The 23357-nt window shown below is 46.9% G+C and overlaps 1 protein-coding gene across 9 annotated transcripts in view; it reads right to left on the bottom strand.

The window, feature by feature from the left end:
• akap13 (A-kinase anchoring protein 13) overlaps window positions 1-23357 on the bottom strand; it is a 94387-nt gene that overhangs the window by 47966 nt on the left and 23064 nt on the right. For all 9 annotated transcript variants that reach the window (XM_029668316.2, XM_065022638.1, XM_029668323.2 and 6 more), the window contains exons 3-7: window positions 15263-15416; window positions 10991-11314; window positions 7189-7375; window positions 4011-4206; window positions 1385-3692 (exon numbers count right to left, since the gene is read on the bottom strand). In XM_029668316.2, coding sequence (XP_029524176.2) covers window positions 1385-3692; window positions 4011-4206; window positions 7189-7375; window positions 10991-11314; window positions 15263-15416 — 3169 coding nt within the window. The remainder of the gene's footprint in view (window positions 1-1384; window positions 3693-4010; window positions 4207-7188; window positions 7376-10990; window positions 11315-15262; window positions 15417-23357) is intronic.

The following is a 23357-nucleotide window of genomic DNA, read 5'->3' on the forward strand; positions in this document are numbered from 1 at the left end:
GCCAAGTGTTGTTTGAAAATAGCGCCCCTTGTGTTCAGTGCTGGTATTACAAGATATCCCGGTATGGCACAAGGTCTGTATGAAGGTATGACAATCTGGATACTGCCCAAGCCTAGCCAGAGAGTCTCATATAATGTTTCTCCTGAAAATCAAGCATTCTACAATTTACATGGTGTAGCTGACAAAATGTGTTAAAAGTTACATTTTAATATAATCTACTTCTTGTTTTGAGGTAAATATTCTGTGGTTCAACCTCCACAGAATGCCATGACAAATGACAGCCTATCCCCTTTTAGCAACGGTAATAGCTCAGGCATAGCTGAACTAAATGGTCACATGCTCAGAGTCGTACGACAGTGTGCTCACACAGAAAGGATGGTGCAGTTAAGAAAGACGACAAAAATGCACACCAGGCCTGAATTTAGCAGCTGGGATATAAAGTAGGGGATATATAGTAAAGGGTTTATGTACATGAAAAGTGAGCTTCAGATTTTCCTCATGACCCAAATCTACTTGAATTTGAGCTTGTACTAACTACTGCAGCTGGACGATATGAACAAAAAAATGGATAAATTGACAATTCTTTGGCGATATTGATAAATCAACAACAGTAAACCTGTCATCCCCCACGAATGATGCAGTGTCCCCCTTGGGCCAAGCAGTATCATTTTGTAAATGCCGGCTCTCTATGGCACGACACGTCATTCACCTAAATTTGAACAAAATCGGCCCTGTGTTGTCTGAGATGTTGTCTGTGGCTAACGTACAAACATGCTAAAGCACTAACGGACGGAGACAGATCCACAATCCCCTAACCAATTTCCTTGTGGGGGGAAAAAAGTAGAACAACAGTAGCTGCTTTTGAAAACAGTATTTTTCCTGCAATTTCATTTTAAGTAACGGTCATATGCTTGAGCTTCTCCCCTCCTCTGAGCGCGGCTCACTCACACAGCAGCCGGCAGCTGAACTGGGACAGATACTTTCAGAGCATGAGTCGACATAATGCATAGGCTATTACCGCTGACCAAATAATGGTTGTAGAACAATCCACAGAAGCCCTGCGTAGCGAAATGCCCGACGTGAGCGAAATGCTTCGGTAGGAAGAAGGCAGTGTCCATGTCTGTCATTTTCACTTTTTCGTCCCAGCTCTACTAACTCATCAACTCAAATTGTATTTGTCACATACGCCAAATACAACAGGTCTATAGACCTTACTGTGAAATGCTTACTTATGAATCCTTGAATGAAATGTTTCAAATAAATGGTTTCTTCTTATTCATCTGCATTAATGAATCTATAGGTGAGCAAAGCAAAAGCATAGCAACATCAAGCTTTGAAAAGGGACACGGGCAGTTATCATTGTTTTGTCATTGTGTGGCCTTACCTTTCACAGACTTGTCAAGGGGTCTCAAAGCTTCAGAACACTCCACTTTAGTATCCAGCATTCTCTCACTCACTCCATCCAGGCTGGCCAGTGTGTGTGGGGACTGCAGGCCCAAGGACAATCCGCCGTCTACTTCCACTGAGAAGCTGTGCTTCTTCTCACCCGGGCCTGTTTCACTGTCTAGCTCCGAGAGGGAAGTCAGCTCTGGACTCTGGGCCGTACCACTGTCAGAGTCACTGGCTGTATGTAAATCTGCAGGTGTGGCCGGGCTCTCTGGAATAGCCTCCTGATGTGTCAGCTCGGAGGATCTCTCTGGGGAGATAGTGGAGGAGGATGTGATGACCTCATCGCTCTGTCTGTCCACAGCCCTTTCATCATGTAACAACATGTCTGTCTGAGGGTGGGAGTCTCCACACTCTCTGCTGGCTTCTACACTCTCTCCCTGGGTCAGACTCAGGCCTGCTAGTCTGGCCTCCACTTCATTCTCATTCCCAGGTCTGGCTTCGGATAGTTCACTGCTCTCCTCTCCTTGTAGAAGACGAGGCTCATCCTCTCCCTTTGAGGGGTTCTTGTCCATCACATCCCCCTGTAACTCCCCAGGTGAGACAATCGGACCCCCATCCAAGGTAAGGGTCTCAGCGGCCTCAGAAACAGTGACCCCTGACCTTGGTGCAGTGTCTTTGGGTCCAGTCTGATGCTCACGCTGGTTGTCAACAGCCTCCGGTACACGGCTTGCCTCCAGCATTGAATTGGAGTGGCATTGTTCTATGTTTGCTACAGCAGCTGCTACTGCTATGGCCACCACTGCTACAGCTGTGGCTGCTATCTCCTCCCTACAAGGCAGAGAGTCTGCCTCTTCTAATGATGCCCACTGTATAGACACCTTCTTCTTTGCAAGGGTCTCCTCTCCTGTGACTGTCCCCTCTTCAGACAGTTTGTCCGCGGAGCAACTATCCGACTGGACGAGTTCCTCCTCCTCATGAGAGGGTTTGAGGTCTGTGACATCATCAGAGTGCTGTGGCCCCATGGTCCACTTCTCTACGCTCGGTCTCTCTCCATCCTCAGTTGTCCTTCTGGCAGAGTCGGTGGACGCCTGTTCCTCCCATTCCTGCCCAGCCTCGTGGCCCTGGCTGTGGGCACCGTCCTGGTTATGCTGTGGTGGTGGTACCACTACCTCCACTGTGCCCTCCGCCATCTGATCCAGGACCTGCTCACTGGGCTCTGGTGCTGTAACGCTACTGGGTCCGTGTGAACGGCTGCTCTCGCTTTCTCCCTCTGTCATACTGGGGCTCTGCTTCATGCTGTTTGTGTCAGTCTCTCCACTTCGGCTGCTGGCTGACTCAGTGCTACCGTTAGTCTGTTGGCCGGGGTTTCCTGCCTCTCTCTTTCTCTCGTGTGTACCGCCAATATCACCAACTCTTTCAGTCTCAGACCCCCGGGTCTGGCTGCTGTTATTGGCCAAATCCTGCTCCTCAGAATAACTCGTCAGCGCTGTGGTGATTTCCTGTCTTTGTTCAGGGTCTTGTGACTGTGCAGCCTGTGCCTGATGGCGGCTCACAGCTCCTGTAATTGTCTGCAGAGTACATTCAGAGGCGGCTTCCGCGTACTCCACCTCCACCTCGCCGCCATGTTCACCGTGCTGCCCGTTCTCCACAGGAACCCCAGCCTCTATCTGAGCCCAGGGTGCTCTACAATCCATCTCCTCGATGTTGTCAGGCTCCCCCTGCCTTTCCATAGTCTTTTGAGCCCTCGTGTCCCCACAGCTGCTACTGCTGTTGACTGTACTCCTCTCCCCAGTCTCCAGGGGCCAATGCTTGTCTTCCGGGTGTTCCTGGGACTGTGCGTGGCCCATGGCTGGCGTAACCGTCGTCGGAAAAGCAGCAGCCTTATCGCCCGTCTCAGTCTCTGCTCGCCTCTTCTCTCTCTCTTCCTTGTTCCTTTTACGGCGCCCTGCCTTGCTACTCTGCCTGGCAGTGATTACGCCTGTCCTCTCCCTATCAGCTTCCTCCTGCTGGTTTCCACAGGACGGTGTGCTGACAGCTGGTGTCTCACCCTCCCTCTTCCGCCGCTGTACTGCAGCTTCACTTCTTTTATCTAACGCCTTCACAGTGTCCTTTACTGCTGCCTGAGCGGGGCCCGCCTCCCCTTCCTCTGGCTGGCCGTTCGGACAAGGCCACGCCCCTCCCGCGAGGTGGGCATGGCTGTGTTGGGGGTGTAAAGCTGTGTGCGCTGACGTGTTGCTGATGCCGCCGGATCCTGCTGTACTGTTTAGCTCGTCTGGTGACTGCTGCTGGAACACATGATCTCCCTACAGTACAAACAGAAATGCAGGGTGAATAATTGTCCCATTAATTAAATGTCATTTACACACATTATACATCACACATTACACACAGGGATCTTCACTTCGAGTCAAGATAAGACATGCACAAAATGTTCAGAGCAAAACAAAAACCCACAGGTAACTTACAATAGACTGACTAGCTAGCCAGAAGATTTGATTCTGGGTTCTGAGATGACTTAGTGTATGAGATTACGGCAAGTAAGTCATAGTTCAAAGCAACAAAATGAGACAGCAGACAGAGTTGAACGCAGACGGAGTTAAATGCAGAGTTCTATAGCTCACCTTGTTGTCTCTGTGTGAGCGGATGAGTTTCTGTAGCTCCTCCACCTCTCCCTGCAGGCTGGGCGGAGTTTTCCCTGGCACAGTGTCCACCGTTAGGGTGTAGGTGTTCAGTCTAGGGTGGTGCTGCAGCGCTCGGCCTCCTGGGTAACACTGCCTCTCCTCTGCCTTTATCCGGGTGTCCGGCGAGGTCTCAACCCTGCTCAACACAAACAGAACACACCTGGTCAGAGCGGAGGTAGCCAAAGCACTCAGCACTGACTCAGCATTCAGCAGCACTACCTACGCCCATATTATAACAGCTATTGTGACCCACAGGTTCATTCCCAGGGAGATAAACCTTTCACCATTCCACCGCCGACCTCACCACCAAAACTGGTCAGCTTCATTGCTACTTCTATCTCAATCACAGAACTGGTATTTAATTCATTGTTCTATGATATCGGTGGAATTGAAAAAGTAAACGCCACTTCTCCCTTTCTAATCTCCTCCACCAGTGAAACCAGTTCTACTGAGTTACAAAGAGGAACAAAAAACAAAGCAAAGAGATCAAACATAGCCGTGCTAAAATGACGTTTTCGGCATGGACCTATTCTAAACGCCTCTTGTAATGGCTAAATCCTGGGAGGGACTTTAGAAGTGTATTGTCCTGCGGTCCTGGGTGTGAGTCTCTCTCTGCCTGGGTTGAGTCATCTGTTCTGCTCTCTCACAATGAGTGGAACTGACTCTAATCGACTCAGGGGTGATGATGTCACCACTGGTAAGCTCCGGTGAGAAGGACTCAAAGCCAAAACAATCTGATGGAAGCAAAGGGCATGAGGGAGTCATTCAGTAAATGGATTGGATTAGTAAGATTCCAGCCAGAGTGCAGACCTGGGTTCAAATACTATTTGAAATAATTTCCAATACTTTATTCCATGCTTGATTGAGCTTGCCCGGCTTAACGGACCAATAGAATAGTTCCAAAACCCTGCTCCATATCCCACTCCAAGCAGGCTACAGCAAAAACTCAATGGTTGGAAATAGTATTTGAGCCTTGGTCTGCAGGAGCGATGAGATCAGAGGCTGCTCTCACCTGCCTCTTGGCGCTCGGTGCCAGCACAGGGCTGAATGGGTCTCCATGGCAACCCCCTAACATCATTCACTGGGGAATGAAAGGCAGGACACGGCACGGGGGAAGAACACAACAGAGCCACGTTGTGGGACCTGAGTAGGGAACCCGAATGCAGCCAGGACCCAGCCTCAATCTCGGGAGCCAGGGGAGAGAGCTTTTAACAACACACAGTTGTCATGAAGACAATTGTACTATAAACGTTGGGTTTCTTATTCCTTTGTTAATGGTATATGACCTAACCAGCTTATTCCTACAGCCAGCGGGTGGAATGTTCACAACTATGCTGTTGGGATTCAGCCATGACACCTAACTGTTCTCCTGTGCCAAATAAACAGCCGGCTGTCCCTGACCTGAACTAATCCTGTCTCAGAGCATTTAACGTCAGAAGCCAGGTGACTCAATCTCTCCACTCCCAGCTTAACTCATTTCAGGAATCTTTCCACAACTCTCCCGAAAACAACACCGAACAACAGCCTCCCCAACAACACCAAGCAACATCAGAGAGATGAACATGGGTTGGTGTCTATGTGACTGGTGTAACTGTTACATGCAGACGAGGAAGCGCAGGAAGAGTGGGTACGGAGAAATCCCTGGTCTAGTCTAGTGAAAACAGTTGCTTTGTTCTCCTCTGTAACACACACAGTGCCTCTGAGGAGCTCCCGCTAGTGCTGCTCTCTCTCTCTCCTACGGTGATCGGGTTTCACAGCCTCCACCAACCCAGGTCGAAAGAGACCCGACAGAGACCGTTGACCCAGGGGACAGCAAAGCAGTCTGTGTGCCGCAGATAGAGAGACACCATGCGGTGTTGGGGCCTGAGAGTGTCCCTATGACCCGGTCTCTACTGGTCCACGCAGGTCCAGCACGTCCCTGTCTGGGACTTAGGTGACATCTGAACCTCAATGTCATAGAGAGAGATAAGTGACCTCTGGTGAACTCTGTAATGAGGTCAACCGTATGTGCTCAGCTGGAGAACAGATCAGCACTGTGTCACGGACGGCACTGATGGTAAAAGCAGGTAATCAAACTGGTTTGGTGAAGTGCTAGTTGAGGCTGTGGCTGGGAGCAAATTATCTCTATTAGATAAACTGGAAATGCAGTTTCTATAGTAGTTCCATGAAACCACTGTTTCCCACCATCTTCACTACAATTTTTTTCAGTGGTAAATCTGTGATCTGTGTTTGGGGGATGTAACCTACTGGGGCTGCCGAGTTAACATTGGTCTAGTTTTGAAACCAAAATGTTGGCTGTTTTCTTGTGTTATTTTATAGCTCAGATGTGTGAGCACATGTAACCAATCCCATACAGCTGGTACAGCCTGTGAGACCACAGAGTAGCGTACGAGCTGTCGTCCAACACGTTAACATCCCCTCCTGATTCTAAAACAGTTCAAATTAAAAAGACGGACCTCAAATGTATGCCATCATGAGGCGCCAGCTAGGTACAATTTGTGATTTTTGTCCCACAAAGACGACCAAATACTGGTCTGGCTTGACGTACTTAAAGTGCATATAGCGTTGGACTCTGTGCTGACAGCAGCAGTTCGGAGCGTAGCTGCAGAGTTCATCCTTGGTCTGTCTGCTTGTCTCTGTGTTCCCCAAACACTCCAAACACATTTCAACATCCCCAGCTCCTAACTAACCAGAGCTGTTCCCATTCCCACGGTTACATAAAAGACACCTCTCGCTGGTTTGGATCCCAAATCCTAATGAGCTCGCTTGAAATTCTTGCCTATTCATCTGTAGGAATGCTAAAGTATGCGTTAACGAAAAGGGCGACGAAGAGCTACCTAACGACTTGAGAGCAACTAAATGCTGTGGAGAGGGTTGTGCATTTCATTCACAGACAACATTCTGAAAACAGCAGAATATATTATGAAGACACGGTTTCTTTAACAGGTTCTGCTTTTCTTTCACACGTAACTGAGGTAGTAGAAATGACTGGCTGGCTAGCTTACTCCTATAGAAGCATAGCAATCGTGTATCTGAAGGTTATCACTACTGTAGTAAAGGTTGTTCATATTTAGGCCCTGTGTGAAGTATATAGGATGGGACACAGGTGAGTACTTACCCAGTGAAGAGCTGCTGTAGCTGGCCGTGGCCCCTCTTCTCTGCCACGCTGACTGGTGTGGAGCCCTGCTTGTTGGGCAGTCTGAGAGCCTCTCTGCCTCCTGGCTGCTGGAGCAGAAACAAGGCCACCTTCCGCAGACCGCGCCGAGCCGCAAAGTGCAGGAGGGTCTCGTGTGGCCCAGGCTCAGCTGAACGGGACACACAGGGAGGGAGAGTTACACTGGGCTCAGCGACGGTCAACAGTTCCAGTCCTCTCACTAGAACACGACACACATGCAACGATGTGCTGCCAGCAGGCATCCAACAACACTCCAGCTTCTGCTTAATAGCCGACGTGTTTACTCTGCCACTGTGTGATCAGTAACCTGTTTGGCAGTGCAGTATGTTCACGTGTAAATCCCTATGTGCATTTTCAGGCATGCACGGGCCGAGCGCCTCCCTCTCTCCCCTCTCCCTAACTCCTCCCACCTTTGCTATAAGCCTGAAGTGATAGCCCTGTCAGAGTCCCGCCCTCCTAACCTGTGTGACCCACTGTCCTGTCTGAGTCATGTGTCTAATAACCCCGCCCCTTTTCCCCTCTCACCCCTCCCACTGGTCAGACTGCTGAGCCTCTGCTTCAATACACACTGAACCAGCCGGAAGGCCTGACACAACCATACAGCTACAGTCCCATTTCAGTGTGGGTAATTAAGTGGTATGGAGACTTTCTCCCAACGCAAGACTACTCACAATGGTGTATTAGGAGATGATCTGCAATGTTACAGGTGGCTCTATTCTGAGAGCAGAGAGCCTCGTCGACCGGGCGGTCGCCATTACTATCCCAGCAGTACGAGGCCACACAGTGGGAGGATTGTTCTACTTTGGTTAATGAGAGTCTGGGAAAGAGACTGCCCTGGTTTCAACGGCCCACTGGGAATTCAACAAACCAATTTGGAGCCCCCATAAAAAGAGGTGTTGCACAAAAAAGAGTCCTACTAGAAACGTAATCCGGTGCTGAGGAGTTGGGGATTAGGTCGTAGCGGAGCTCAGGGTACTAATTTAACACGGTTTGCACCAGGTCTGACACCAGGAGTCTACATTTGAAGCAGATCATTTGAATGACTGCTGCACATCAGAGCAGACCAGAGTAGTGAAATGCTGTCAGAGAAAAGGCAAGTAAAAGAAGAAACACGCACTCTATTGCATCACACGGACAGACATACTCAATACAATACATTGATGGGAAACTATCCAATGTGAAAAGGAAAATCAACCCTTGTCCTGACCTCTACTAGACTCAGTTCAGTGCATCTGATTTGCAGAAACACGGAGACAATATGAGCATGGGCCTTCATTTCCTCTCTGTCAACCACATTCTATGGTAGGACTCAGCGTATTCACTCCAGCCACTTACAGGAGGAGGGAGAGACCCTAACAAATCAGATTTTCCACCAGCGCTGGTTTCTCATGGCTGCTTCTCTCCCACAAACCCTCAGTATAACTGCTACGCGAAGCTCTGGAATGCTAGCAGATCCTCTGTTGGCATTTAGAGTGTTGGCAGTCGATGTGACAAGGGATAAAATATGCCTTTAGCAGTTTTACTGCATTTTTTCATGATAATAATGGCCCTCTGTGCTTTATTTCAACCAGAATGAGTTGTTGGCTGGGGCTGGGCACTGGGGCTGGGCACTGGGGCCAGGCAGTGCCAGCAGAGCCAGTAGAGAGAGAGAGAGAGCCTCTGGACCTAAGGCCCGCTAGTTCCAGGGCTCACCGCCTGTCGTCCAGGTACCCGGGACCAGCTTCAGGAAATGCCAGGGCTGGAGAAGGCATTACACAGCTGACCAACTCAACCGTTGGGGAGAGGAATTTAACCTGGCTGCAGGATCATCTATTCTAACAGACCCCCCCTCTTTTCTTTTTTCAAACATCAGAGAGTTTTGGAATCAAATATTATCAGGGGCCTCAGGTCACAGTGGAACCGGAGGAGATGCAAAGCACAGAGGAAATAGGCAGAGTCACATAAAGGACTGCAGTGCTTTCGTCTGAGTGCACGTCAGGCCCAGAACCACTGAAACATATAAACCATCTGACAGGTGTTTCTAGGTCGCCATGTTGGCTAGTTCTGTACATTGTTGCTGGGCAGATATCTCTGCCAAATCACTGAGCTCTTACAAGCTCAATCCCTAAGCAAAAAGGGACAGACGTCATTCAGATACTACACTGAGAGGCCAAGATCAAGTAGTCCTTTAAAGAGGCTGATGGGATAAAACAATTTAAAGCCTGGAGGAGGGGCACTCTCAGTCTTTAAGCTCTCAGCATTTTTTGTGTTCCTCTTATCTATGCCTGACAGAGGCACATGGTAACATCACAACAGGACATCTGCTAGCCATAACAGCCGTCAGTGGCTCAGCATGGCCTCCATCCTCCACATTCTGACAGCATGCACGATGTGTAACTAACATTAAAGCATTAAACACATTCTGTTAGTATGACAATCTGTCATCAGTCAAAGCAAAATACAAAGACAGTAGACGCCTAGACGCAGACATGCATAAAAAGCATGTGGGCTCTAGATTTCAGTGAGTTGGAATGAGACCGTATGTTTCAACAACACTCAATTTGGTGTTCCAAATGACCTGCAGGAGCCTATAGGTTTCATGTTGGGTCCTGTACTATTAAATGGCTCTATAGGGCCATACATTCCAACCGATCTTTCAAGTGACTGTATGAAACTTAATTCATACAGTCTTTAATTCCCGGTGCAGAGAGAGAGCGAGGTAAAGAGGTAGAGAGAGAGAGGTAGAGAGAGAGAGAGAGAGAGAAAGTGTGAGTGAGAGAGAGAGAGAGAGAGAGAAAGTGTGAGAGAGAGAAAGTGAGAGAGAGAGAGGTAGAGAGTGAGTGAGGGGAGGAGAGAAAAAGAGGAGAAAGCACACTAACACTCTACTGACAAGAACAGGCGTACAGGCTCCAAATGTAACAAGCATCAGTCAGCTGTGACCAGAGCCCCCGACATGTATCCCAACAATCCCCTTTGAGCTCCAGAACAAGTCCCAGGCTCTGGTTAATAGACCAAATAAACACTGTTGGTTACTGCCCACTTCTTCATTGGGTGGGAATGTTTGTTTTTAGCATATCTGACATTGCGTTCCTGACTTATGACGACCCAATAGGAGCAGAAAACAGAAACACAGAGGAGGAAATAAAGTGGATCTAAACTCAGCCGGAGAGCCCAGCCAAGAACATCAGGAGGGAGGACTGGAGCTATCCCAGGGGACACTGGGGCATGATGGCAACCTCCCTCTCTCAGATAGAGCCCTTCCTCTCCTCACTAGGGCAGTCCTCTCTGGTCAGACTCTCACTCCTCTCACTGTCAGGATTCCTGTGTGCCAATTAACAGAATCACTGCAGTGGGATTGAAATGTCAGAGCCCCCCTTCCAAAAAAAACACAAGGCAACAAAGTGACCTCTGATTGGTCGTTACCACGACCGGCTCTTTCTCCAGAGGCCGTGAGTGGCTGGAGCAGATTTTATGCATGCCCGGGAGGCGGAGCTGAAGTATCGTTAGTGAACCACCCGGTGGGCGCGCTCCACTACTCATTCAGTAGAACGGGAACCCGGCCAAATCATCTCTCAGTTCGGGAGGAAGGGAACAAATGTTTCTCAGTCTACTTAATTACCTCACTGAGGCGTGAACTGAACACGGCAGCACATACTGTATGAAATCTACAGGCACATTAAGAGGGAATAAAGCAGAACACACCGTGAGAAGCACTCAAAAATAGGTCCACGGTAAGACACAAAGCGGAGACCCTATCCCTACTCACCTATGCTGTTGTCCAGGTTGGTACCCGGTGGTGTGCCCACGTGTGTACCCAGGACGCTCCACCCCTGGGGCAGGGACAGGTGTCTAAGGGCCAGGGAGAGGCTGTCGTCCAGCCGCTCACACTCCTGCAGCGGGATCTGGCACTCGTCCAGCAGCAGCGCCCCCTCCAGGCCGGCGGCCTGCCCCGCAGCGCTCACCAGGAACTGGGCCATGTCGAAGGCCAGGTCCTGGACGAACTGGAAGCGCTCCTCAGCCACGGGGTCCACGGAGCCTCCGGGCCGCGCCAAGCACAGCGTGACCTGCACTGACTCAGAGCAGTCATGGGCTAGGAAAGAGACGGAAGAGAAGGGGTTAGTTTACTTCTTACATAAAGGCATGGGACCTGTCTGTTACTGTACAGACACATGCTTCAGATACCGCGTGAGTTTACAGCGTGAGTTTACATCATGAGTTTACAGCGTGAGTTTACAGCGTGAGTTTACAGCGTGAGTTTACAGCGTGTATCGGCCTTTACAGCTCAGTTGAGCCTTAGCTTGCCCAAATAACTTGGCTGGTGTCAACAGGTTTCAGAGTGGACAAACATGAATCTACCCTCCCTCCCAGTGGACCTTTAAACAGGCCATTTTAATTATATTTAAAGGTGTATTATTGTAGAAGCCTGTGAACCAACAGGTAAATATGCTATTCTCACAATCAGAGGAATATCCATTAGCTACAGGTGTCACAAACAGGGGTGATAACCATCAAAACCTGTTAGCATCTATGAAAAGTGTCTAGCCCTTCACCCTCGTACCCGTATACGGCTTGAAAATCCCTCCTGGTAATTGGGCAACTTTTGCAAATGTTTTGTTGTCTGAGTGAAGGGAAATGCTGTAAATTAAGAGCACTCGATGTATTCTGAAAGATGAGATGGTGAGGATTATAATACATACTGCTTTGATGTCATACACTTGACATTTCCATATCATAAAAGCCATGTCATATACAGTGTCAACATTTATGATCAGTGTTTGATGTACAGTTACAAGATGACATGGCGTCATACCCGGGGTTGTCCTGAACAGAATGAGCCTATGGTTGTCTCCTACGAAGAAAACAACCACCTGAATGTACACCACTCCTTTCCATGCGCACCAACAGTAAGATCTGTTTCTCTGAATTGCCCTGTGAAGGCCTAACACTGTAATATCGTATTTTAGAACTTAGCTAGTCATGTTGGCAATAGAACATTTATAATGGGACGTTTCTTGGGGGATTGTGTAAACAACAGTGATTGTGTGATGCAGGGCTGTGTTCCAAACTAAACAGTGGCAAGTGTGCTTGCTCTAGTTCCTCAACCGCACAGCTAGGAGAGCTAAAAAATATACTGTAGTTGAAGTATATACTGTAGCACCTTATACTGTCGTTGAAGACTCTATTTTGAGTCACAAAAGTGCATTGAAATGACTTAGGAACCGTGCACACTTTGGAGAGGTGTGCGCCTGTGTAGCCACGTGGTGACACCAGTTAGTCCTCTCACTCAAACCCTTAGCATTTCTTGGTCTTATGTTTAGCTGACCCCACATTTCCCAGGAATAGCCGTATCATGGTACTGAATGTATCCAGAGTATTTTCAGAATGTGGCGACAAGTACAGAAAATGTCAAATCAACAGTGTAATGTTTGGATTCAGACTTGTCAGGTGAACTGTTGTCCTCAACTTTGGTCTAATCATTTCCCCCAAAACGTTCAATTGCTATCACGGTTATGCTTTTCATATTTCTTCTGTAAGAAACATTTCCATGGAGCCCTATCCACATAGGCCAATTCCCACGAGTGTAAAGGGTTAAGACATGGCCTAGTGACATGATGTACTGTTCTGTTCCTTTACTATGTCCCTCCCTGTTCTGAAAATGAATGGACTCCACAGCAAAAGGCCATGTGAGAGACATATTTTTATCGACAGCTCATATTAGTCGTGACACAGGTCTGAGGGGACAGGGGGGACAGCACGCAAACATTCAGGAGGCCCACCCACTCCTATTCATGTCTCTGCTGACGTCCATACACACAACACAAACACAGATAAATCCGAGCTGGGGCAGCCATCGCGACATCATCAATATGCCACATGTCAGCCATGTTTTTACACGGTGATAACTGAAGCCGGGGTTAAATATAAAAACAACTTTTCTGTCCGGACAAAAATATATTTGGGATTTATCTCTCGGACATCTTCTGGTTAAGGCTGCCTAGACAAACACCCCGTGGATGAAAACATGGTTTACTACCAATGACCAGACTGAGACAGATATAATTATGGAGCAAAGTTCTCACATTGTGAACAATGTATTTCCAAGGACTGGGAGAGTGGTGTACATGTAGAAGAGAAGCAGTCGTAAACAAAGACGACATTCCTGTGTCAGCTGCCAAGAGGCTCGTCCCATCGCAGTGTAAGCAAAAAGCACACATCATTAGCTGAAAACCCATGTAAAATGTCTCTATTTGCCCATGAAGAGTGGTGTGTGCGGGCGCGTGTATGTGTGTACGTGTGCGTGCGTGCAACTATAAAAGATTTGGTTCATCCAAACGGCTCTGCCACACAGACAAACACACAACCAGTACCACCGTCCAGCACCAGAATGCTGTTTAAAACCTCATCTCTCGTCTGACTGTCCCGTGGGGTTAAAAAAAACAAAATGTCAATGTTTCAATTCTGTTGATAAAAACGTCCTAGCAACCATCAGTTTCACGATAACAAGAGCCGGGACCACCGGCGGCGGCAGAGCTCTGTGAGGGAGACAGAAGTGCACCTGAGGAGGATGACAGAGCTTTCTGAAGCTCTTCTTCATTTGAAGGTCTTGATGCACTGGCCAAAATCCTTTAAGTGTTCTTACACTGGATTGATTACACAGGCCGTGCCAAGGAGCTGCTGCTGCACAGTGGCATGTGTTACAGTCAGATTGTCCCAAACAGCACCGTACTGCCTATACTGTGGGCCGTGGTAAAAAGTAGTGCACAACTGTAAATAGAGAATAGGGTGCCATTTGGGACGCAAAGGGAGCCATTCCACTGGAATCTTCCACCCCGCTCTGTTCTCCCCTCCTCCGGCCTCACTAGGACTCTCTCCGTCAACTAGCCGCCCATCTGTCAGAGCACACAGACGTTTATTTCACTTCCACCCCGCTCTGTTCTCCCCTCCTCACTAGGACTCTCAACTAGCCACCCATCTGTCAGAGCACACAGACGTTTATTTCACTTCCACCCCGCTCTGTTCTCCCCTCCTCCGGCCTCACTAGGACTCTCTCCGTCAACTAGCCACCCATCTGTCAGAGCACACAGACGTTTATTTCACTTCCACCCCGCTCTGTTCTCCCCTCCTCCGGCCTCACTAGGACTCTCTCCGTCAACTAGCCACCCATCTGTCAGAGCACACAGACGTTTATTTCACTTTCACGCCGTGTCTTCCCTGATTGTCTGGCACCGTACTGAGCCGTGGAGTTTTGTGTATATCAACAGGCCAACGACACGGTTGCTGTTGCTGTGGCTCTTTCCACAGGACGAAGAAATGTACCGTAGCTACGCTGTGAGGTCATTTTATATTATGTAGATGACATCGTAGCCACTAAACCACACAGAGGGAGTACTTTAAACAGTCTGTAGCACATCCAGTTCTACCTAATTTAGTGCTGCGACAGCAAGGATGAAGCGTATTGTAGATAGGCTAGATAAGGCATCCCGACATTGGGGGGAAATGGTTTACTGGATTGGCACGCGGACACACACTGTAAGGCTGACTGATGACAGCAAGGCTTGTGGAGGTATTTATTAGGCTATGGTGTGTTTACTACTTTGGGAAAAGGGATTTTAGAGATAAGGATTGAGTTATTCCATTCTGTTTAATACTAAGGGAAAGGAGTGGAAACACATGTCCTTATACAGGTACCTAGGGTCAATATGCACACACACTCGGGGCAAGGCTTTCAGGAGCTGAATATATCGGTGTTTACTTCTCTAAAGCCTTGTCAGGTTTTCCTCCACTTCCGACATCCGTTACATTAAGATGGAATGTCTGCGAACATCAACAGCAATTAGAGGTCTCTAGCCATAAAGTGCAGTGTATGTTTGACTGTCTCAGAGTGAATTATTAGTCTAGTTTGGCAACGGATACAATACGACTCAAAGTGTTGTGGAGACAGACGGCCTGCAGTGTGGCAGTACTCCTGTACTTTCCATTGGCCTGTTCAATCGAATGTTTGGGACCTTTACGCCCTGCGGTGCATTGTGGGACTTACCTGGGCAAACGGCCTGCAGGGTGACATGGCTGATCCTCAAGGTGCTGGTCAGGTGCCTCTGGTTGGTGCCAGCAAACAGCAGGTAGAACTCTACATCCTCCTCATCCTCCAAATGATCTTCATCACCAAGCTGCACCGTCAGAAGACACTCACCCTGGAAAAAGACGGATGGAAATACAGTCATACTGTACATTTGAGCCACATACTTGGATTGGTTTAACTCAGTTTACATCTTTAGAGCTTGCAGCAGAATGGCAAAGGAAATGACCTACTCTCTAAACTAGGGCTGGGAAATGCCAAGGACCTCATGATACGATATTATCACAATACATAGGTGCTGATACGAAATGTATTGCGATTATACTGTATATGTATTGCAATTCAGTACTGCGATTTGATTGTGATTCGATGTTCCAAACATATTGTTCTGTATATGTCTGCGGCAGAAAGACAAGAGAGAGCGTGAGGAAATCAGTGTCGGGGATAAAAGTGCTCAAAACATGTTGGCACACTCTTTAAAACATTTCAAAAGAAGACTGAGGATAACCTATCGTTATAACCGACTAGCGCTAGCTAAAAAAAAGTATGTGTTTTATTTTTTGCATTTCACAAATGCAATCGGCAAAGATTATATTGCGATACTCAACTGCAGTGTTTCCTCTGCATTCATTTAAGTGTGGCGCTGCGCCACGGCAGAATCATTCCTGCTACACCAAAAGTAACATCATATATTTCTACCAAACATAGTTTCAATAAAGTTCTGTAATGCACATTCTCTTTTCTTAGTAAATAGATCATCCATTCTGGGTTCAACAGTTCTGAAGGTTATTTAGCTCTGTGAGCTGTTGCAGGCAGCCTGCAACCCAAGAAACACAGCGTTCCTGTGACCAGTGCTCGATACAGATACTCTGCGGCGCGAAACACAATTCACTTGAATCACCTCAGAGTGCTCCTGCATGAGAAATTGCAAGAAAGGTACGTTAGCTTGTTTGTTTGACTAACATTAGCTAGCTAAGGGCAAAAAAAAAAATGGTGCATATTTAGTCTGTACTAGTCTACAGGATCATGTGTTTATTTTTGAGCCAACTCCACCAGGACCTCGACCCAATGGGTCTGGGAGCATTCAACATCAAGGAGGCGGAGGAGAGAGAGGCCAGGTGGAGACGACCAAGACCAGGGAGCAGTTCTGGGTTTGGTTCAGAGGGGAGGTGTGTTTTCAAATGCTGTGATGAAACCGATGTTACATCATGTGTGTTGGATTAACTAATGAGGTCATCTTGTTGGGCTCCAGGACAGCCTAGACCGGAGGTTCCAACCCCTGGAGATTCTGGGGTGTGTTGGGACCTCAGGCTGCGTTCTCTAGTGAGAGGATAAACACCTGTAGTTCAGGGGTTGAAACACCTGTATTTTAGGGGTTGGACCAGCTGACGGCAATGTTAAAGCTGGCCTCGCAGTTTGATGAGTGGGGGCAGACTACTCCTGACTATACCAGTGTATTCTGTTAATTGTGAGAGGGACTTCTCTGCAATGAAACGAGTAAGAACATTTAAATGTGAAAGTAGATCGACTCTCTTTGTCCCTCTCCATTCTCTTATTTTTCTTTCTGTTATTGCAGATCAAAACAGACTTGAGGAACAGACTGCAGGGAGAGCATCCAGCCGGCTCTCCATCAACGCCCCCCATCAAGGAGCTCAATTACAGGAGGGCGTTGGAAATCTTTTTCCAAATGCCCAGAAGAATAAAGTGCTCTGACAAAGGCTGTCAGAACTAGGTTTTTGTCGGAACCTGAAAAGACATTTCCAACGCTCTCCTTTTGTGATGAACATGAATTAGTGGGCACTAATTCATGTTCAGTCAAATGCTCCTCTGGTCATTTTGTCAAGATACACTTTTTTATTTCAGAAAGGTCTCTGTTGTGTTTCTTTAGATAGCTGCAACACTCAACCTTAAATTGCAGACTGTATACTATAATCATTTTACTGATACGTTATTGAGCTCATTTCTGGGGATGGAAATTATATTTTAGATGGTTTATTTGAGTTTTTTCATTTTAAAAAGTCACCAGAACCAAGCTTTTCAGTACTTATACATATTCAGTACTTATACATATCACCACTAAATGCCACCCACAGCTAACACAATTTCCAGTGGAAAAACTGCTCTACTGTATCGATTCCCCCCATCCCTATTCTAAACCAGAGGAGAAACCAACACAGAAATATAGGAGAACAAAAAGACCCACGGGCAGGTATCAGCACCTGTTTATTACGGTAGGAAGAGGCTGTGTTTTATTATAGCACTATCAACCCATAATGTAGGGCGGAATACTCGACTGAATACATAAAAACAAACCCTGCTAAAACAATAATTACCCTGCCTTATTTAATTACAGTGTATTGCACAAGTGTGTGTGTGTGTCTTCTTGCATCAGTGTGTATTATAACAAATTTTTTTTTTTTTTAGAGACCTCTTTATACTAATAACTCTTCAAATTGATAGAGCAGTTCTCTGACAGGTCTGTTATACTGAAGGACCCGGTGTAAAACCATGACTACCTGTCATTCCGCTTTAACCAGTGCATGGTCCAGTGTGACAGCCAGCTGCACACAGCAAGAGAGGAACAAGGTAAGATTGGAGGATGACTATGTTTCCTGTTTCCTTATTTCTAGGTTATCCGTGGGCCGGTCCAAAGCACTGTACTGCTGGAGCTGTCTGCCTACCGTCTGTTGTTTTCCTCACAGGTCCACATCATATCCACCTTATCACACGCAGCAGGAATAACAGATAGGGGGACAGAAAGGTGCTGACTAGTCCAAATAACCCATTTCTCTCCTTCAGTGACAGGATCTTTTCATGTAGAAATAAACACTGAAGATGGAAAATGCATGTGGGAAATATAGATGTCATGGGCAAGAAGAATGAATAGTTTACTCAGTCACACGCAAAAAAAATACAAATACAAGCAACGTGTCCGGAGCTACCAATTGTAGTCTTTGTAGCGGCTAGCTAGCTAGCTATGTATAGTGGATGTTCAATGGCGTACAGTGGGTGTATGTGGACACGACTGTTGACTTTGGACAGACTGCACACATCCTTCAGTGCTGAATGCCAGTCAGCGGGTCTGTCTGTGGCTGATGACAAGCGGTTAGAGGAGGAGAGGCACAATACAGGGGATTATAGTGTGAAAACCATATAGGCTAACACTGCAGCACTTACTTTAACATAAAGCTATGCTTAGAACCAACGGGAAAGCTCTTGCACCGTGTACGCTAGCACTGTTTAACATACAGCTGTGATTAGAACCAACTGCCTGAGGACAGAAAACCCCCAGCCATCCTATGGTTCATCTTGTATACACCACATGACCAAAAGTATGTGGACACCTGCTCGTAGACGCTTGGCATTGCACGTGGTGATATTAGGCTTGTGTGCGGCTACTCGGCAATGGAAACCCATTTCATGAAGCTCCCGACTAACAGTTATTGTGCTGAAATTGCTTCCAGAGGCAGTTTGGAACTCGGTATTGTGTGTTGCAACCAATGACAGACGATTTTTACTCACTACTCGCTTTAGCACGGCGGTCCCGTTCTGTGAGCTTGTGAGGCCTACCAATTCCACTTCACAATAACAGCACTTACAGTTGACCGGGGCAGCTCTAGCAGAGCAGAAATGTTATGAACAGACTTGTTGGAAAGGTGGCATCCAATGACGGTGCCCTGTTGAAAGTCACTGAGCTTTTCGGTATGGGCCATTTTTATTTTTTTCACCTTTATTTAACCAGGTAGGCTAGTTGAGAACAAGTTCTCATTTGCAACTGCGACCTGGCCAAGATAAAGCGTAGCAATTCGACACATACAACAACACAGAGTTACACATGGAATAAACAAAACATACAGTCAATAATACAGTAGAACAAAAGAAAACAAAAAGTCTATATACAGTGAGTGCAAATACAGCCAATGTTTGTCTATGGAGATTGCATGGCTTTGTGCTCGATTTTATATACCTGTCAGCAATGGGTGTGGCTGAAATAGCCAAATCCACTCATTGAAGGAGTGTCCACATACTTTTGTATACATAGTGTAGGTGCAAAACGTATTTGGCCTGGAGCTCTTTACCTTCATGTATGCATCTTAAAAGTCTGATTTTGTCTATGTGGTAGAGCAGATCATCTGAAAGAAAGACCCTTGTTTTACAGGTAGAGATTAGTAATGGGATCTTTCTGCTGTAACTGCAGCAGCCATTTTCTACATGAGTAGCCGACGGCAACACAAAAAGAGGAGGGTAGCTAGCATGTCTGTCTGCAGCTCCCTCCCTCCCTGTCTTGTGCTCGACTCGGCTCTGATCGATGTGGAGGACACACCTCCTTAACCTGTTGATGTGTCCTACTCCGTGGTGTTGACATGGCCCTAGGGTGGCAGACGTGGCTTGCTGATTGGTTTACTGGAGCCTGTACTCTGAACAGAGGCTTCTATTTGGAGATGCCAGTTGGGCGTGATGAGGGAGAAAGAAGTAGACTTCACTTTAATTTTTCTCATTTAGAACAGTCAAAAGGTTTTTCCATTATGTAAAAGTGGCTAGGGAGTTAGACAGGTTTTAGACCGAGGTCAAATGACAAAATCCTGTGACACAAAGCTATTAAATAATTTGAGCAGCCAGTATGACTTGTTTGGAAAAGGCTTCAGGACTGTCATCAGCGATATAAAAGGCAATCGGAAGGCCTCTGAGGACAAATATTTTATTTAAAGCAATCAAAAGTACAAAAGGTCACAGTCTAAAACAAATCCAAGCAATACAAAGTGAAACCATGAAGTGCTTCTCAACAACGAGAAAAGGCTGAAGACAAAAAAAAAGACTAGTTGGAAAAAAGAATGAATCACAACATGAGAGTAAAATGCAGTGGTGTTCAGGAGGAAGAGCATGCACACTAATGGTAAACTGGGCCTTGGGCCACTTCTACTGTAAAAGCCCAATATAGACAACAGGTGTTGAAGCCGAAAGAAATAGAGCAAGAGCAAAAAGAGAACTAAACCAAAACATTTGCCAATAGACCACCCTGCAGGGGTTTGTGAAATATAATTTTTAGGTATCAAAAAGAAAGGAGGACCAAGGCACTCTTCATATAATTCATTAAAATGCCTATATTTGTATGGAATGGAAACCAACTCTGACGCGTTTTGGTTGCATGACCTTCGCCAGGGTGTACTTCATGCAGGAAAAACCCGTAGGAGTTTTTAAACTTCGTTTACCAAAGAGCACCTTGTGTCTACCAAAATCTACTATTGTGTACCTTAGCAGAGCTTCCCTTCCTCCTTTTTATATACTTTTGATGGATTTGAAAATGTGATTATGAGTTCCAAATTATGTAAGCTACATGTGTACCAGAAGTTTGACAGATAAGTTCACAGAACAAATGTCCCAACCATTCCATTAAGATTCCAACGGTTCCACTGCTCTTGGGTCTGGAGTGGTTTGCCTCTAGTCTAGCGTGTTCTTAGGCATTCTTGGGTTGTTTGTGATGCTGTTCCAGAGATCAACATCAGAGGTAGTTTTAAAAGCTGACTGGAAATAACCCCAGAGTGTGAGTCCAAGAAGGAGAACCTGATTGGAAATAACTCCAGAGAAAGACAGTCCAAGGAGGAGCTCCTGACTGGAAATAACCCCAGAGAGAGACAGTCCAAGGAGGAGCTCCTGACTGGAAATAACCCCAGAGAGAGACAGTCCAAGGAGGAGCTCCTGACTGGAAATAACCCCAGAGAGAGACAGTCCAAGGAGGAGCTCCTGCCTGGCTGCCTGCTACTGAGGTACTCTAATGACAGACTGACCTTGACACCACTCACACCAAAAAAAGACTGGGTGGCTCTCGGGCCCAGTGTGTATGTGTGCGTGAGTGTGTTTCCTCCTCTTCATAGACAGCTGTATTACTCCAAGGACATAAAGTATCCCGACAGCACACACCCAGGCTTTCTAGAAGGGCAGGACACAGACTCTGTATTCCTACATTTGCTCTCTTGGCTGGAACAATGACATCAAATCCACGGAGGGCAGGGCATCTGATTGAATTAGCCACACTGTTCCCCTGCTCTAACTTATTTAGCACTTAACCAAGGCCATGACCAGAGTTGTCCCTGACAGCTGAAAATCAGAGCCTTCAAATGAAACAAGTTACAACACACTTATCAGGTGAACAAAACTGCTTTTTCTTGAGCTTGTATGTGCAGGATCCCTTGCTGAAATGGGTCCCTGTACAGACACAACCCAGCCACACTAGCGCACCCCGCACATGTGAATGAGTCACTGTCACGAGTGGCCCCAGCCCTGTTACATTCCTGACTCTCTACTCACACCACACCCAGCGCGAGGGGACCATAGGGCCAGGGGGGGGGCAAACTCTGAGCTCACCGTCTCATTGTCTAAGGTGAGGAGACAGGAACAGACGGAGAAAGAGAGAGTGAGACCAACAGAGGAGAAGGAATGAACTTCTCCATGTGTGTAGCTAGTCACTCCCTCTCTCGTTCTGCAACCCCCAGGGCCTAACCAGCCATGTGTTTCAAAGCGTATCAACTGCTCTCACACCACTTAACTTATAATGTGTTCTTTTAGAACAAGGGGTTACTTGAGTTCAGTTGCTACTTGTTTTTTTTTTATGTTCCCTGTTCAATATTTAGAACAGAAAGGTGGCAGGTGGTAATGCACAGGAGACAGCGGACACACAGGCAGGAAGCTAGCAAAAAAAGCGTGACCACAGACTGCAGCACATCTCAGTCACGTTGATCTGCAGCTTTCTAGTTCTGAGGAAGGTAAGACAACACCAGGCTGAGTGTAGGAGAGGTACTCCTAGACAATGTGTTAAGGAGGATTCCTGGATTCCTGACAGAATCCTCTAGTTAGCATGGCCCACCACAAAGAGGGATAGGTCGCACGCTTCCAGAGAACGCCGTTTTAGTCACGAGATACACGTCAGTCTTGATTGACGTCAGTAAACTCAGCCAAGTAGAGTTTTAAAGCAAGTGCTGAGCTGCAAAATGAGGTAATACGCAGAGGTGTAAAGTACTAATTACAACTACTCTTGTTAATGTAACTGAGTAGCTTTTCCGAGTACTTTCTTGAGTATTTTTCCAAATTAGTCATTTTACTTCTACTTGAGTAAAATGTAATTGAAGTAACAGTACCTCTACTTGATGAGGATATTTCAGTTTCCACTCCTGGTGAGTGAGTGAAAGGGGGAGTTTGTGAAATTAGTACTGCACATTCATTTCCTCTTCCTTTTCCGTTGAATGTATGGAAAAGATCACGTGTAACAACATTCAGGTAACCTTAGTGAAATTAGCTAATTATCAAGGTCAATGTTTTAATTTTAAAAGTAACTCAATTACTTTTACCCTGACTACTTTTTAAATGCTACTTTTTACTTTTACTTGAGTAATTTTTTTAAACTCCAGTCATTTTACTTCTACTTGAATAAAATGTAATTAAAGTCACAATACTTCAGTACTCTTTCCAGCCCTGGTAATACAGCAGGCCACAGATCTGAGGCTAGCTAAGGACTGTATGAATGTATTAGATCAGAGTCGTAATAGCTGATCTTGTGTCTGAGAGCAGAATATCTGTGGTGGAGAGGAGGGCTGGGATCGCATCCTCAGAGTGATCAGGTTCTGTTTGCTTTCCTCCCTGTTAATGAGGATGAATCAGCACATATTGCATGAACGACCGACGTCTCCTTCCTAAACCACATCTAGAGTGCTGATTTGACACAGACGTCTCCTGTCTCTGCCCAATTAAAACCCCTGGCTGTCAGAGGAAGACTGGAGCCTGTTCCTACTATATGTCTGATGGCCCTGGGTTTCCTGTTTGGTTTACTGAGCATGCTCTGAAGGCTCTGCCGGGAGGAGAGCCCAGACCTAGCTGTGTGCACTGAGCCCAGCTGATCCCCTTCTTCGTGTGGCTGCTCGCTGAAATCAGACGCTGCCGGGGCGCACATCACACAGCAACAACCCCCCCTTCCCCCTCTCTTCAGTGTACCCGCTTCCGCTCCACAGGCTCAGGGATCCAATGGCAACTTGAAGCCAGGCCCCATCCAAAGCCACACCCACAC

Source organism: Oncorhynchus nerka, linkage group LG9a (assembly GCF_034236695.1).
Source record: "Oncorhynchus nerka isolate Pitt River linkage group LG9a, Oner_Uvic_2.0, whole genome shotgun sequence".
NCBI lineage: Eukaryota > Metazoa > Chordata > Actinopteri > Salmoniformes > Salmonidae > Oncorhynchus > Oncorhynchus nerka.